This window comes from Mus pahari, chromosome 3, assembly GCF_900095145.1.
Source record: "Mus pahari chromosome 3, PAHARI_EIJ_v1.1, whole genome shotgun sequence".
In the NCBI taxonomy this organism is placed as follows: domain Eukaryota; kingdom Metazoa; phylum Chordata; class Mammalia; order Rodentia; family Muridae; genus Mus; species Mus pahari.
This window is the reverse complement of record NC_034592.1, coordinates 46,748,277-46,766,432: the sequence shown is the minus strand read 5'-3', so window position 1 is coordinate 46,766,432 and position 18,156 is coordinate 46,748,277. Positions and strand designations below refer to the sequence as shown.

At 43.4% G+C, this 18,156-nt stretch overlaps 1 protein-coding gene across 2 annotated transcripts in view; it reads left to right on the top strand.

Moving 5' to 3' along the window:
* LOC110318338 (CD302 antigen) overlaps nt 1–18,156 on the top strand; it is a 135,231-nt gene that overhangs the window by 106,553 nt on the left and 10,522 nt on the right. For both annotated transcript variants that reach the window (XM_029536802.1, XM_021193320.2), the window contains one exon: nt 7,536–7,646. In XM_029536802.1, the coding sequence (XP_029392662.1) occupies nt 7,536–7,646 (111 nt within the window). The remainder of the gene's footprint in view (nt 1–7,535; nt 7,647–18,156) is intronic.

Below are 18,156 nucleotides of genomic sequence, written 5' to 3'. Positions count from 1 at the left end.
ATGTAAGCCGAATAAACCCTTTCCTCCCCAACTTGCTTCTTGGTCATGATGTTTGTGCAGGAATAGGAACCCTGACTAAGACAGACCACAAATCCCTAACAAGACCTAATACCTAACAAGAGTAACTTAGTGACACATCCACTTTGGCTCACAGTTTGCCATTATGTGGCAGGAATCTGTGGCTGTGGTGACAGGGGTCTGAGGTTGCCGCCTCTCATATCTCGGCAGATCAGAAAACAAAGAAAAAACAGAAAGCGAGACCTGGCTATAACCCTCAAGCCACTTCCTCCAGCTAGGCAACACCTTCCAAAAGTTTCACAACTCTCCAAAACAGAGCCACAGCTGGGGACTGAGGCTTGAAACACATGTGCTCAAGCTAAGACATTCATAATTGGTTTCTACTGCCTCAGCCATCTCATAATACCAAGTGCAGAGTCCAACTTCTAGCATCCTTATAGAGTTAACATCCCCGAGGCTGTTTATAAAGATAAACTCCTGGCTGAAAGTCCCTGTAATATAGAAAAACAAAATTTTGTGTTTCCGGTGTACAGTGGCACAATGTGATGCTCATTCCTAAAAGGAACGTAGCAAGGAAATACCGGACCAAAGCAAGACTGAAACTCAACCTGGCCGATACCCAACCTGCTACTCCATGTCTGGCAGCTGGAATTCCAACATCATGGCATCATCTGGGCTCCAACAGACTTGGGTAGCACTGCCCCTCCAGCCCACAGTGCAATTGACCATTCCCTTGGACCAGCTGCAGTCAATGTCTTCAGCTTTTCTTGGTAGATGTCCTGTGTTTCTGGCATCTCCCGTATGCTAAGATCTCTAGTGCGTCCTAGGTTTCACCTTCACCAAGCTCCAAGCAAGGAATCTGAGCCTGTCACACATTGCCTGGCTCTGGCAGCTTCCTGGAACCGTGACTCAATCCCCCATAAGGTTTGCCCTCATGCTTGCATCTCGTGTGTCTACAGAAACAGCACCACATAGACAATGGCGAGTCAGATGATAACCTGGCCCTCTTGCACCACAATCTGCAAGTATCCTTTCTCTGTCTCTACAGCTGAACATAACAAAACACTTTCAGCTGCCCAGAATGGCTTTTTTTATTCAGGAGCGCTATTTCAAGCGAAAGTTCTTAAGACAGGTTTGCATTGCTATATCCCGGTGCCCTCCAAGGGCAGAGTCTTGTTTTTACAGCCTCTTTCCTACTGTCTTTGTGAAGTGTGTAGGAGGCAGGGCTCGAGGATCACACCAATCTCACTGCCCATTACCGACACTACATCCTCACCGGCCTTAGTCTCAACTTCTAACCTCCCTCCCTCTTTTCATTACCAAAAGGCACATTTTTCACACGTTGGGCTTCACTTCCCGATCGCTCTCACTGGAAACCTGGCCAAGAGCAATCAATCAGCCATGCCACAGAACAAACCAGCCTGTTACGGTTTAATTCCTCATGATTCAGGTTTTCAGGACAAAGGCAAACCGAAGTCAGTTTCTTTGCCAGACTTCTTTGCAAGACTGGTCCCTGAGATGTCGCGATCACAGCCTTCCTGGCTGTATTTCCTTTGTCTGTCTTCCTTGCTCTCACAGGGCTCACCCCTTAAGCTCAGCTTACAGCCTTCTAGCCCCCAGCTCCAAATTCTTCCTTCTGAAAACCTACGGAATATGGTCAGGTTTCTCCCAGCAGTAACAGTGACCCTAATTCTCTTGGTCAGTTTGGTGAGCTGCTTTCCTCACTGCCGTGCCCAAATACCTGACCAGAACAACCTGGGGGGGGGGGGGATTTGGTTCACTCTGAGAGCATAGGCAAGCATGGACGGAAAGGCATGATGGTATAAGGATGGTGCATGACTCTGATAATGGGAGCGTACGGATGCTTGGGATGCTTCCTCGTTTCTGTGCGCCAGTAAGCACAGAGAGAGGACAGGAAAGGATCCACGCAAAACAATGCCACTTGCTTGAGAATTAAATGGTGAAACCCACGAGTCCCTAAAGGACATTTCACATTCAAATCAAGACAGGGACTCCCCAGGATTCCCGTGGTGAGAAACGGAGGTCTCCAGTCACACCAACTCACTTATAGCTGTCAAGAGTCCAACTGTAGTCGAGTGTTCAGGTGACCGCTGGCCTAGCCAGCACACTGACTGCGTCTGCCGGGCAAAACCCCAGGCGAGCAACCCAAGAAAGCTTCCAGTTCTTGACTGGAGACACTAGAAGAGATGGTGCTTCTGGCTTTAAGCTGCCCATTTGTTACAGAGCAGTAGATCACTAGTGCGCCATCTCAGAGGAGTAGCCTCAGTTTGACAGAATCTAGAATTACCTGGGGCACAGGCCTTCGTGGATTATCTTGTCTGCATTGATTGAGGTGGGAGGACTTAAAACCTATTGTGGGTGGTCCTGTTGGTTCCCTCACTGGGATCCTGGGCTGTGTAAGGAAAGAAAGGTCGGAGAAGTAGCATGCATGGCCCTCTGCCTTCTGACAGGGATGCGGTGTGACTAGCTGTTTCCAGCTCCTGCTGCCTTGAGTTGATTTTGTCTGAGTGAGTGTTTTATCACAGCAACAGAAAAGGAAGCTAAGACACCACTAATCTATTTTTTGACTTCCGTTGCTTTTGTGTATCTGTCCCCACTAAATTCTATGCCATAAGAAGACAGGGTTCTGCCTACCCTCTTGTTCACTGTGGACTTCCCAAGCACCTTGGTGGCTACTGTTTTCATCTCTGTTCTACAAATAAGCTAAACCAGAGCAGAGAGAGGCTTAAGTAGTAAACCTGAGATCCTCGTAGAGTCAGACTTTTTCTTCCAGGCGGTGAGGGGGAATTTTGGTTAAAGTTGCTAGCCCAGGGCCATGGACCACCTCATTCCTACCTATGATTCTCTGGGTTGTGTTCCAGACAGCAGAGTAGTTGTTACTGATGTTATCATTAGATTAAGACCTGCTCTCTGCCGACTTGCAGTTAATAATCCAACTGAAGAAATAGATAAATACAATATAAAACCATAGTGAATATGTCCAAGACTTCAAATAGTAAAGATAGCTTCTTTTGAATGAGAATGACCAGCTGTGGGTCTTTGCTGTTTGAGACAGTCTTTAAGTTGCCCTGGCAGGCCTGGGGCTCCCCTGACCTCTTGTATCTTATAAGTGGTCTTAACTCTTAATACTGTTGAAACAGCAATAAAATTTCAACTAGTTTCAGCATGAATTGTGGGGGAAAGACCTTAGGACCCCAGCCTTCTCCCATTCAGCTCTTTCTAGTGTGAACCATGCAGGAAAGGCTCAGTGGGACATTGCTTGTTAGGGTTATTAGGCTGGAAACGAAAGGATGTCCACATCTTCACTGATGAAGTGATGGATAAAGGTGTATATAGCGATGTATTTATGAAGTGACGGATAAATGCATACATTGTATAGCAAGGAAAAATAATAGCCCACAGATACAAATGACAAAACAAGGGAACCTCACAAAAGTAATATTTATCACAAGAAGCCAGACACAAGCATACAGTGTGCCTGATTTCATTACTGTAAAACCCAAAACAAGAAAAGCTAATCTCTGGTATTCTCAGTTAGGGAAATAATTTCATTTTGGGATGGGGTAGTGACCCAAAAAGGTTAACATTTAGTTTCTTCATTTTGCTGATGGTTTGTGGGGGTGTATTTTTCATTTTTGAAAATTTACCAAGCTCTATAGTTATGGCTTGTGCTTTTTTGCGTATGCTGTGTTCCATGACAAGTTAATGTTTTAAAAAGTGGACTAGTGAGGTGTTAGCACTGGCGGTAAAGGCAATTGAGTTAAACTTGGAGATTCGAGAAACTATTGAAATGAACTCAGATGAACTCAAAGCATTTGAAGATGATGGAAATAAACTGGCTCATGGAAGTGAGGAAGAGGATTTATTCACTTAGTCAAGTATTTGAAATCTTTTGTGTAAGTTCCTATCCAGGGGAGAAAAGCATGAAGAGTGATCGTGGTTGATAATAGCTACATATTCTGGGAATCTTGCTTCATATTAGAAATCATGCTGTGTGCTTGACATGCCTTATCTATCTGATGTTAACAGCAATGATCCAACTGTCTTAGTTAGGATTTATATTGCTATGAAGAGACACCATGACTACACCAACTCTTATAAATGATAGCATTTAATTGGTGCTGGCCTACAGTTCAGGGGTTTACTCCAGTGTTGTCATGGCAGGAAGCATGAGGGCATGCAAGCAGACATGGTGATAGAGAAGGAGCTAAGAATTCTACATCTGGATCAGCAGACAGTAAGGAGAGAGAGAGAGAGACAGACAGACAGACAGACAGACAGACAGACACTGGGCCTTGCCTGAGCATCTGAAACCACAAAGCCCCACCCCCAGTGATACATTTCCTCCAACAAGGCCACACCTACTCCAACATGGCCACACCCCATGCCACTCACTATGAGTGGGGGGTGGAGGGGACATTTTCATCCAAACCACCACACACACCAACTAGACATTCTTCCCTTTTCTCCCCAAGAAAACACAGGAAACAAGATAAGCTATCCAAGATGAAATCCTTTCCGTTCTCACGTGTGATGCTTGCTCTTCCTGTTCATTTATGTTGTCAATGGATGCTGGCTTACTAGAGAAAGATCTGTGTGGTACTATTGCAGGTGAAAGCTGGAATAGACTCCAGTGCTGATAGCAAGAAAAAGTGTCTGGTCCTCCCAGGATGAAAAGATAATGAAAATATTCCTGGCCTAGAAGTAGATTTAAAGACATAAAAGTCTATTTTTATTTTGAATTTTTAAACTTTTTTAACCTGGTCTTTCAAGACAGGGTTTCTCAGTATAACCAGCCCTAGCTGGCTTCAAACTCACAGAGATTTGCCTGCCTCTGCCTTCCTTGTGCTGGGATTAAAGCTGTGTGCCACCACTGCCCCACAAAACTCTTTTTAAAAAGGCCAGGCATTCATAGGAGGAGCAGAGATGGAGGGTAAAGCTGGGGAGGTTAGGTGTCCTCTGATCCCCACTTCTATGTGTTGGCATTCATGAACTTACACACACACACACACACACACACACACACGGGGGGGGGGGGGCAGGAACATGGTAGCATATGCCTTTAATCCCAGCACTGGGGGAGCTGAGACAGGTAGATCACTATGAGTTTGAGGCCAGCCTGGTTTACATGGCCAGTTCCAGGCTAGTCAGGGCTACCTAGTGAAACCCTGTCTCCAAACAAACAAAAGAGATAACAGGAAGGAAAGCTACATCTGCATATAAGATGAATTATGTCTTGGAATACTTCCTCATCCTAGCATATTTTGGATGATTTCACTACTAAAATTGGCAACGTGCAACTCACACTTGGGATGATTTGAAGTGAAGTGGTCACTAGTTTGTCCTAGTGGATATATGAGTGGCCTCAACAGTTTGATGAGAGTTTTAACCCAGTGTGAGTGTGATATGACACTTCCCTTTATGATCCGTCAATCTCATTGCCCGCTCATCCTTTGGCCACATGGTAGCCAATATACAAGAGCCAACAGGAAGAGAAAAGCATAGCATCTTTGATAGGGTTTCCATTTCTGTGAATAGACACCAGGACCAAGGCATCCCTTATAAAGGAAAACATTCCATTGCTGCTGCTGCTGGCTTACAGATTCAGAGGTTCAGTCCATTAACATCATGGCAGAAAGCATGACAGCATGCAGGCAGACATGGTGCTGGAGGAGCCAAGAGTTCTATATCTTTTTTTTTTTTTTTTTTTTTTTAGGTTTTTCAAGACAGGGTTTCTCTGTATAGCCCTGGCTGTCCTGGAACTCACTCTGTAGACCAGGCTGGCCTCGAACTCAGAAATCTGCCTGCCTCTGCCTCCCAAGTGCTGGGATTAAAGGCATCAGCCACCACTGCCCAGCAAGAAAGTTCTATATCTTGATCCGAAGGCAGCAGCAGGAGACTCTATTCCACATTGGGCAGGGCTTGAGCATATATATGAGACCTAAAAGCCCCACCTACAAAGTGACACACTTCCTTTAACAAGGCCACACCTCCTAATAGTGCCACTACCCATGGGCCAAGCATATTCAAAACACCACACATGATATGAGAAACACTCTCCTTCCTTGACTGACTTCTGCTCACCCTTCATTTTCCAGAGAACTGGGAAATAATCTATTTTGGTGCAGCGTTCTCTCTGCTATGGGAGGCTAAGGTTAAGTACTAGCGATAACTTATGTCATAGTCTGAGCTCAATAAAACCAAAAATGTTGAATTAGTTGAGATTAATGTGGCTGATTATTCAGCTCTGTTCTTTATAGGAGTGTTTGCTTCTGTTCCTTTATATTAAATTATACCACATACAGAACTTAAAAAAGTAAAACGATGTAGGTAAGATCTTGCTGATTTTATGTCCACTGAAATTAATAAATCCCCTTTTGTTCCTCTAACTTGTTTCAGTGAAATCAAGTTCTTACAGACTTCTTTTTGCATAGAATCCTAAGTGATGATATTCTGTGTCCTAGGCTTAAAAGTTTTAAATCTTTATAGTGAACAAAGAAATCAAGGTAGAGATAGAGATGTCCTTCCCAAATAGCAGGAGAAGAAAAGGTAAGGCTCAGCTTTAGAATTTCTATTAATAAGATGTTAAATTAAGGTCATACAGGGCTTAAAAATATAACTTAGAGGGAGAGCAGGTGGTCAAGTATGCATGAATCCCTGAGTTCAAATCCTAACCACCACCTGCAACACACACCCATGCACACACAATCACACAACCCATGCACACACAATCATACAAAGGAAATAAATGAAAGAAGACATGAACATCAGTCTTGTTTACTCGTGTAATAGTAAAATAGGCCTGAATGTTCATATTCTTAGATATGAGTTCTTGCAAGGAGAATTTGAGCAGAAAGATTTTGCAAAATTTATAAGGCTTTTAAAATTATTAGTATATATTATAAAGATAGCCTTCAGAGGTTTATTATATCATTTACATAATGCTTTATTATATTTATATATATAGGTTATTCTAATTTCTTTTAAGTATGTTCCAAGAAGTGATGGCACAAGCTTTTAGCTCTGACTAGTTGATTTCCTTGCTAGCTGGATGGCTTGGTGATGATGCTTAATTTGTGTGTCTGAATTAAACAATCAAGAGACAGATTTATCACCACACTGTGGAGTCAGAAGTGAATCACTGGCACATTGATTTTTTTTTTTTTTAGATTTATTTATTTATATATATATGTAAGTACGCTGTAGCTGTCTTCAGACACTCCAGAAGGGGGCGTCAGATCTTGTTACAGGTGGTTGCTGGGATTTGAACTCAGGACCTTCAGAAGAGCAGTCAGGTGCTCTTACCCACTGAGCCATCTCACCAGCCCTGATTTTTTTTTATCCTACATGTAAAATAGAGAAAAATGAATTCCTTTCACACTGGTTGATTTGTTGTTTTAACAAGGAAAATGACTTGTGTGTATGCATGGACTTTTAATGTTCAATATCCTTAGCATCCGGAACTCATATTAATAGTATTTTTTTTCCCCAAATAGACTGTCCTTCATCCACCTGGGTTCAGTTCCAAGGCAGCTGTTACGCTTTTCTTCAAGTCACCATCAATGTGGAAAACATAGAGGATGTCAGAAAACAGTGCACTGACCACGGTAAAGAGCTTTAAAAGTAGTAGGGTTCCTAAAATCTTTTAACTGTGTCCCAAGAATTGATGTGCAGACAGTGGAAATGGACATATACTTTCTCTCTGGTTGGAAGTCTGGTTGGAAATCATTGAACAGCACTCCCCAAACTGGAGTGACAGAACCATACAGCACACCAGTACCTAGTGACGGTATGTGTTATGACGGTGTCGCCTGAGAGACACTGACTGAAAGGCCAATAACCTAGAGCGGTGGTTCTCAGCCTCCCCAGTGCCGCAGCCCTTTAATACAGCTTCTTACGTTGTGTTGACCCCCAACCATAAAATTATTTTTATTACTGCTTCACAACTGTAATTTTGCTACTGTTCTGAATGATAATGTGAATAAATAATCTGTTTTCCAATGGCCTTAGGCAACCTGTGTGAGAGGGTCAGTTGATGCCACAAGGGGTCTCGACCCACAGGCTGAGAACCGCTAGCCCAGAATGAGCCTGGCCTCATCTGTTCCCTGCCGTCCAACAGAGGACAGTCCTCAGGGTTTCTTACAATGAATGTTGAGTGTGGAGGGGAAGGAATGGGGAACTTTTTTCCTAAAGAATCTTTTACCCAAGTTTCACAAATTGCTTTTTTAAAGCCCAGAGTAACGTATACAACCTTAAACAGATGTTATTAACCTACATCCATGTGAAGCTCACGACATGCACTGTGGGTGATGAATTGCTTTCAACTGTAACTTTTTTCATCAATGATATTAGAACTAATTGTGCAATCTCTCTCTCTCTCTCTCTCTCTCTCTCTCTCTCTCTCTCTCTCTCTCGTCAGTGACATGGAAGGGAAACATAGGGAAGAATGTTTAAAATCAGAGCTATCCATTCAACTTAGTTCATAAAACCTTGAGGACATGGAGAGTTCAAGGCATAACAAGATTGATTACACTTTCATAAAATATTTATTTTATGTGGTTTTTTTTTTTGGTTGGTTGGTTTGGATTTGGTTGGTTGGTTTTGGGGACAGAGTTTCTCTGTATAACCCTTGCTGTCCTAGAATTCACTCTGTAGATCAGGCTGCTCTCGATCTGTCTGCCTCTGCCTCTGCTCTCAAGTGCTGGGATTAAAGGCCATCACTGCCCGGCTCTCTTTTCTGTGGATTAATGCTTTGCCTGCATGTACGCATGTGCACCACAGGTGTGCCTGATGTGTGCTGAGGTCAGTATCAGGTGTCGGGTCTCCAGGAACTGGAGTTACCTATAGTTGTGAGCCACCGTGTAGGTGCTGGGAATCAAGCTCCAGGGCTCATCCAGAGAGGCAAGTGCTCTAACTCTTGAGCCTTCTCCGCCGGCTGAGTACTCAGTACATAAAAGGCCTGAGTACGTGAATCCAAATGGCCTCAAAGCATATCATTAACATGGTTACGAGGCGAGGTCAAAGTTCAGTCAGTGAGAGTGGACTACAAGCATTTCCTGGAAAATTCACACACACACACACACACACACACACACACACACACACACACACACCCATGTGCCAAGTCTGGCATTGTGCTTCAGCACTTCATAGTTTGCATCGCTTCACCTATCATAACAAACCTATTGCTGTCATAACAGACCTATCGAGCTGTTCATTTTGTCTCCTTTATCAAAATCAAATTCAGGTGTTTGTTCCAGATTTCACAGATTAATAACAACAGAAGCCAAGATTTGGACCCAGGGTTGTACTTGCATTTGTGTTTGTGTGCATGTGTGCTGGCTTGTCCTTGAACTGTCTCTGGCTCCCTCCTTCCCCCTCCCCAGGCCCCTCCCCCTCATACAGGACCCTCTTACAGTCTTCAAAGATGACTGCCCACAAGCTCCCAGAGCACCCACTTACACCTTACAGTCTATTTGCCCTCCCCTTGGTTCTAGGCTGGCCTTAGTGCCTTGCTTCCTCAATTCCATGTAACAGCTGGAGGACATCTGAGGTCTCGGCCTTAAGAAGACTAGTAAATTTCCTGGAAGCCAAGGGAAGAAATTGATTCAAGGAAGAGAAAGTAATTAGCTGTGTCGAATGCTGCTACCAGCTGGGGGGGGGGGGAGATTAGGTACGCATCCTTGGGTGCCCTAATGTGGGTGCCATTTATGATTTACACAGAACTCTCTATGCAGCTCAGAGCAAATTCCTAACTGAAACACATTTTTTTAAAAAGAGAGGCAGGAAGAAAGGTTGGGAAAATGAGTATAGATAACTTATCTCTTGGTGAAAAATCCAAAGGCATCGGGGCAGCAATTACAGCGGAACAAGTGTGCACGGCAGGAGTGAGTTTTAAGGGGTCAGAGATAGCATCGGCTTGTCTTAATCCTTAACTCGGTTCTTAATGGTCACGTACAATTTACTGACAATATCAACTTCCTGTAAAACAAACAAACAAACAACAAGCAACCCCCCCCCTCCTTTACAGGATTCCTAAAAGCAAAGACAATGCTTTATTACATATCTTGGCAAATTGTTCTCTTTGTACTCCAATTTCATAACATGTAACAAGTTTAAATGATTCTATAGAATAACAAACAGACAAAAAGCCCCAACCCCCCCACCCCGCCCTCAGGCAGCTCTGTGATGTGGCTGAATACTGAGGACGGCCTGCAGTGGCTCCTCGCCTTCCATCTTGCTTCCATCTTCCATCAGGGTCTCTTGTTATTCACTGCTTCAGATGCCAGGCCGGCTATGGGCTTCCTGAGGCTTCTGTCTCTACCTCTTGTCTAGCCGCAGGAACACTGTGAGTTTGTACATGGGCTGTGGCATCAGTGTTCTGGGCATCTGAACTCGGTCCTGATGCTTGTGAGGCAAACCTTTTACCCACCAGACCATCTCTTCAGCTCTACAGTTCAACTTTAACAAGTAATCATTAACACAGGCTCTCTCGCTGTTGACGTAGGCAGGTAGGTGTCAGCCCTCCAGTAGCTGGGACGGCAGACATATCTCACACTCTCAGCAAAATGTCTTTTTTTGAAAGACGTATTTTCAATATGCACATTGTCCAGGCTGGCCTTAAACTCCTGCCTCAGTCTCCTGGGTAGATTACAAGCATTTGTCATAGGACCCCAACAAAATTTCTGTCTCGTTGAGTGTGCCCCGCTCCAGCCTGCCCCTGCTGCCCTGTGTGTCCTGGAATTCTCTCTGTAGGCCCAAGTCCCCACACATGTGTGTGCTCCACCAGTGAACTGCTTACCTGTCCTTGTTAAAGCTGTGCTTGGAGTAGAGACAGCTCAGGTATCTGGCTCTGTCCCAGAAGGCAAGCTTCTGTTACCCTCTTGTTGTCTTGACATTCCTTTAGCTAAATCTAAAAACCACCAGACCTCAGAAATATGAGCTGGTGGGACTGGCCTTGAGTTCCTTAAAGGGGCTTTTCCTTCTGTGGTGGAACTAAGAATCCACTTGATCTCCTCATCACACTTTTTTGAAACTCCCAACTCCATTACTTAGAGAGGCCTCCCTGCCTTTAATCCCTGAACTTGGGAGGCAAAGGCAGGCAGCCCCAGGCTACCAAGGTTACAAAGTGAAAGGTGGGGGGGAGGGGAAGGGGACAAGGAAGTGTCTGGGTGTGGTGATGCCCAGCTATAACCCCAGCACTTAGGAAGCAAAAGCAGGATGACCAGGGGTTCAAACCAGCTTGGCTGTCATGGTGAAACCCTGACTCAAAAAATAAGGGCTAGGGGCATACTTCAATGTCACTGGGGGGAAAGTGAAAACAAAAACAAAAGCCCACCGTGGTGGCTGATTTCAGTCATCCACTTGACTGGATTGAGGGATGCCTGGGATATTTGGTAAATGACTTTTGAAGATGTTTATGAGAGTGTCCAAGGGGGTTGCGGGGAACAAACGGTATGCAAGCTGCAAGCGCCCGCCCTGGAGTGAGTCGGTGTTATCCAGTCAGCTGGAGCAAGTACGTTGACAGGACAGAGGGACAAATGTCCTCCCCCTCTCGTTCTTCTTTTAAAAGCAGATGTGGTTGCTGCATCCCTTGGACCTGGTTCCAGCCTCTCCAGCCTCTGACTCCGGGTCTCACACTACTGTTAGGAGTATCCTCTGCTTTTAGCCCCAGATGTAGGCCCTGTCCCTAAGGCAGCTTCTATAATAAGCTGGAGAGATGGTTCAGTGGTTAAGAGCACTGGCTGCTCTTCCAGAGGACCCAGGTTCAATTCCCAGCACCCACATGGCAACTCACAACTGTCTGTAACTCCAGTTCCAGGGGATCCAACACCCTCACACAGACATACATGAAGTCGAAACACCGATGCACATATAATTAAAATAAACCATTAAAAAAAAAGTGTGTGTACCAAGACTACCTGGCCACATTGTACATAAATGTATTTATTTCTCCTGGCCACGTTGTACATAAATACATGTATTCCCTCTGCAAAAGTTGGTAGCTATTAAATGGTGTTGACATGTTGGCTTTTAGCAGGGGCGAGGGGTAGTGGGGAGACACAGTTTCCATTATACCCAGTTTATTTCAAGGGAAGTAAGGAGAGCAGCAATTTCACTAGTCTTAAGAGATTTGTTAAATGAGCTGTCCTCAAAAAACCATTTTCAGTCTCTACATCTGTTTCAAAACAAGGTCACACCACACAGTCTGGAAAGCCCAGGTTGGTCTCCAGCTCTGCTCTAACTCATGACCCTCCTGCCTGTACCTCCCCAATGCTGGGATTATAGGGGTACACAGTCATGCCGGATACCTTCCTCTTTCTCAACAATGTACAGTAGTTACATTAGACATAGACATAGCTCCCAATAACGTCAACTGTATTGGAGGCTGCAAACTGTAAAAGGACATGATCCTATCTCAGCTCATTGTCAAACCTTGTTTACCCTTTTATTAAAAATACAACCTATATATTTATCAGATGAGCAATTGTTTATTGTACACAAGCAAAAATGGCACCTGACTGGCTTCCTGTAGGACTCAAATGTATTTCAGTAAATTAGGTAAAATTGGTTTTCAAGCCCTGAGCCGTTTTGCAGCCTGATTCTTGATACTTGTCTAGAAGTCTGTGAGCTCCTGTTGGGCTTCTTGATGAAGCAAGGACCCTACTTGGGAATTGTTAAATTGGTCTTGTGCTTAAATGATGTCTTTTTCTGTGTTAGAGTGTACCCCCCATTAGGATGGGATGTAGCTCAATGGTAGAGGGCAAAGTCTCAGGTTTAATCCCCAGCACCCACCCCACCCCAAAACATAAAGCCTTACTGATTTGAATTTTTTACAAGCTCCTCATACATTTTAATAATCCTACGATTTCTCTAATAATCTTACTGACTTTCATTCTATAAATTCCCATTTAATAAGTGAGTTAGAAAGTTAGCAATATTAGTATTCTTTTTTTTTTTTTTTAAGATTTATTTATTTATTATATGTAAGTACACTGTAGCTGTCTTCAGACACTCCAGAAGAGGGCAGCAGATCTTGTTACAGATGGTTATGAGCCACCATGTGGTTGCTGGGATTTGAACTCCGGACCTTCGGAAGAGCAGTCGGGTGCTCTTACCCACTGAGCCATCTCACCAGCCCCAATATTAGTATTCTTAATTTGGTCCATGAAGTGTTTTGTTTAGACTCCTGAGTCACTATGGTTTCTGTGTCCTCTGCTATGTATGAAGAGAGGACATAAAGAAAACTAGAATATTTAATTTGGGAAAAAAATTACAAGCACACAAAAGTCCTGTCTTAACCCTGTCCCTGGGGAGGTTGCAGGGACCCATATTTACTGTTTTCTCAAGGCTTTGCACTAACCGACTGTATTTTTGCTAGTATTATTCATTTAGTAAAATAACTGACTAGAAATGGTAAGGGCTGGTGGGATGGGTCAACAGGAAAATGCACTTGCTGACCAAGCACACCTGACAACCAGAGGTCTGTCCCTGGAACCCATGGTGCTCACGGTGGAAGGAGAGAACCAGTTCCAGAGTTGTCCCCACCTCCATGTGTGTGCTGTGACACATGCACATACTCATACACAGATCTCTCTCTCTCTCTCTCTCTCTCTCTCTCTCTCTCTCTCTCTCTCTCTCACACACACACACACACACACACACACACACAAATAAAATTAAAAATAAAAAATGAAGGTAAACACTTTAAGCTGAAGTCTGTTCCATACATTATGTATTGTTACACTCACTTTCAATTCACATTTTGTGAGAAAAAAAGCTATGGCGTTAGTCATAATGAGACCCAAACTATCTCATTAGGTGATATGACTAATAATGTGTTGTTAAGAAAAAAATATTTTGCCTGGGCATTCAACTGTCATTTTAAGAAAAGTGAGTCTTATTGGCCACATACAATCATTTAAGTCTCTATAGAATTTAATTAGATTACAGTGCTTAAAATATTAAAGTTCCATTGGCTGCAAAGATCAAAGAAAAGGAAGGGGAAAACTCATTTCTGGATACTGAAGAACCCTCCTGCCTCCATTTTAGGCTTAAAAGCTGCCTTGTAGTAATGAGAAACTAGGTCCATCCATGTTTAAGATTAAACCTCTGTTTCTCAGGGGCTACGCGATGCCCCACCTGTAACTTTAACTGTAATGTCAGTTCCAGGGATGGAAATCGTGTCTCTGTCTCAAAAAGGTGACTGTAACCATCTTGCAGCCCTACCTTTGTTTCCAAAACTTCCATGACGACCTGCTGCGATGACTACCTGTTTTTGCCCACCTTGTCACCTTATCTTTGTGGCAGGATTGACTAGCTTGTTAAAATGTCCTGTTCCTGTAATCCCACCTATGTTGCCCACCAAACCCTTCATTTGGAAAACCCCTACCTCTGAGCTATTATTTTGCCACAGCCAATGCTGACCTCTTGAACCCCACCTTAGGGGAAGGCAGCCCATGTACACAAATAAAAAAGCTTGCTTTAGTTAATTTGCTCCCTTTAATTAACTTGGCCATGATGATTTGGGTTGGTCTATCTCCTCCCATCTGTGGGATTAACAATGCCTTTTGTACTGACTGGCTTTTTGTTTGTTCGTTTGTTTTTTGTCAACTTGATACAATCTAGAGTCAAGAGAGAGGAGGGAGCCTCAGCTGAAAAAAAAAATGTCTCCATAAAATCCAGCTATAAAGCACTGTCTTAATTAGTGATCAGTGTGGGAGGGCAGAGCCATTGTGGGTGGTGTCACCTTGGGCTGGTGGACCTGGGTCTATAAGAATGCAGTCTGAACAAGCCATGAGGAACAAGCCAGTAAGCAGCATCCTTCCATGGCTGCAGCATCATGATGCTCCTGCCTCCATGTTCCTGACTTCCTTCAGTGAGGAACAGTGACATGGAAGTGGAAGCTAAATAAGCACTTCCCTCCCCCAGCTTCTTTTTGGTCATGTTTCCTTTCAGCAATAGAGACCCTAAGTAAGACACCTCTATATGGTAAATATTTCTCCTGAGGATTTTTCTAGAATAGCAATTTGGTTACACTTTAACAGTAGGTGTTAGAGATGATAGTTAAAAGTACATCTGGCATTTACTAGACAGGAAGTGGTATCAGCTGGCCCTGATTAAAAACAAAATCAAACAGGGCTGGAGAGATGGCTCAGTGGCTAAGAGCACTGGCTACTCTTCCAGAGGACTTGGGTTCAATTCCCAGTCCCAGCATGGGAGCTCACAACCGTCTGTAACTCCTGTTCCAGTGGATCTGACACCCTCATCCAAAAATACATGCAGGCAAAACACTGATGTACATAAAATAAAAATAAATTTAAAAAAACCATAACTTTTTGTAGGCTGCTGCTATAACATTTATTTAAAATATTGCTATGGGTGAATAGAAATAGTAAAGAACCAAATAATTAAAATGCAAGCTATGTATGTAAAATCCCAATTAAAATCCACAATCACTATCTAAGAGTCAACAGAAAGGTACCATACTCAATATAATAAAATAAAGTACTACAAAACAGTTGGCAATTTTTAGTTATCAAAACTATGGATTTCATATTTTGTGTCCCTTTATCAATCAAGAAAAAAACTTTTTGAATGTTATATAACATACATATGAATGTATATTATATGGTTATAATATATAATTATATATGTATATTATAAACTTGTAACAATAGCTGAAAATATAATACATGTTTTTCAATAGGCAATAGGTGGGATATTGTGGTGTTATGATAAGAATGGCCACGATAGGTTCATATATATTTGAATGTCTGCCTCCCAGTTAGAAAGTATTAGGTGTGGCCTTGTCACTGGGGATGGACTTTGAGGTTTCAAAAGCCCTTCTCAGTCAGCTTTCTCTGTCTCTTGCTTGTGGATCAAGAGGAAAGCTTTTAACTACTTCCTTAGCACCATGCCTGTCTGATGACACTCCCCTCATTGATGGTCATAGACTCTAACCCTCTGGAACCATGAGCTCCAAATTAAACACAGTCTTTTCTAAGTTGCCCTGGTCATGGTGTTTTGTCAACACAATAGAAAAGTAACAAAGACATTAGTTGTTACCAGAAAGTGAGCTATCATTGGGACAGCCCTGACCATGTGGGTTATTTTTGGAAGAATATAGGCTTTGGAACTTTGGACAATAAAAACAGTTGGATGCTAAGAGGGACTTAAGGGGTCATCCTAGTAGGTCCTGGAAGACAGTCATGCTAAGAGCAAGGTGGACTATGGAGGTTGGCCTCAAGAGATTTCAGAGATGAAAATATTAGCAACTGAGCTAGATATCTTGTGATATTTTGGCAAAGAATGTGGCTTCTTTTTCTCTTGTCCTAAGAATATACCAGAGGCTAAATTGGAAAGTTTTAGACCAATTTCATTAGCAGAAGAGATTTCAAGGCAATCTAATACTGACTTGGTCACAGGGTCATTAGTAACCACTCTTAGGTAAGTCTACAATGAAAAGGAGCAAGCAGGGCAAAAAGAGATATAGAATCAAGATGTAAGCACTCAATTACTACTCCAGCACCATGCCTGCCTGCCCACTGCCACACTTCTTCCCACTGATGGCCACAAACTCTAACCCTCTGGAACCATGAGCTCCAAATTAAATGCTTTCCTTTATAAGTTGCCTTGATACCACTTGAAGAGAAAAACACCACCAGGAAATTCACTATTGGAGACAAGGATTGTGCTAAAAGAGATACGGAGAGGCCTGATGTGAACCAGAATAGAGAGTGGTTCTCTCTGGGTGAGAGTGGATTCGGCTAACTCTCAACTTGGAAGGCAAAGGCCTGAGGGATTTTCTTATCCTAAAGAGCAACAATGAAAGCTTATGTGAATGTAGTTCAAGGAGAGGACCAGGCCCCATCCCAACAGGGCAGCCAACTTGGCAGCATTTGCTGAGTGGTTCTTCCATCTTGAGTCATGAAAGATACACAAGTTAGTCATTTTCCTCCAGTCCACGGCTAAGGAGAGCTGCTGAGGCCGAGTGAGTTGCAGCGGAGTCCCTGCACGGGGGCCCTTAGAGGTCATTGCTTGAAGCTGTGAAAATGAAGCCTGGATTGCATCGGAGACTCTGGGATAGAGGAGGCGCCAGAGCTGTGGGAAGTCTGCCCAGGAGAGCTGCATACAGGAGGAGAGCCAGCCCAAGAGAGAGGTGTATTGCAATCAGCAAAGCTGGAAGGGCAGAGCCTCTTGGCCCTTTGGAAACAGACACAGAACTGGAGGACTTGGAGTTTGCCCTGCTGGGGTTTGGTCTTACTTTGATCCACTATTTCCTTACTATGCCCCATTCCTTCCTTTTGGAATGATGTATATTCTGTGCCATTGTGTGTTGAAAGTATGTAATTTGCCTTTTGATTTTGCAAAGCACACAATCAAGAGATTGCTTTGAGCTTCAGAGGAGACTTTGGACTTTGAAACCGTGCTGAGACTGTGAAAGACTTTGGACACTTTTGAAGTTGGACGAAGTGTATTTTTGCTTTATGATATGACAAGCCTATGGCAAGCAGGGAGTGGTATCTTCTTAGTGGCTTTTGGATTTCTGTGACAAAACACCCTGGACAAGTCAACTTACAAAAGAAAGCATTTCGTTTGGGGCTCATGGTTCCAGAGGGTTAGAGTCTAAGACCATTATGGGGGAACATGGAAGCAGGCAAGCAGGCATAACACTGGAACAGTAACTGAGAGCTTACATCTTAATCCACAGGCAACAGGCAGAGAGCGAACAAGGGGTGGCATGGGCTTTTGAAACCTCAAAGCCCATCAAGTGACACATCTCTTCTAACAAGGCCACACCTACTAATCCTTCTCAAACAGTTCCACTGGCTGGGGACAAAGAATTCAAATATATGAGGAGGGGTTCACAGTCTAATCACCATTGCTATGGACATAAAAAGCATGAAATGCCTAAGAGATTAAGAAGGTGGACTTAGAAAGCCTTGCTGCATTCTGGCTTTAAAGGTGTGATTCATTTTTAAAATCTCTTTCATAATCACACAACAATTGTTATCGAATATTTAGAAAAACATATGAAAATAGAGAGAGGAGGAGGAGGAGGAGAAGAAAAGAAGAAGAAGAAGAAGAAGAAGAAGAAGAAGAAGAAGAAGAAGA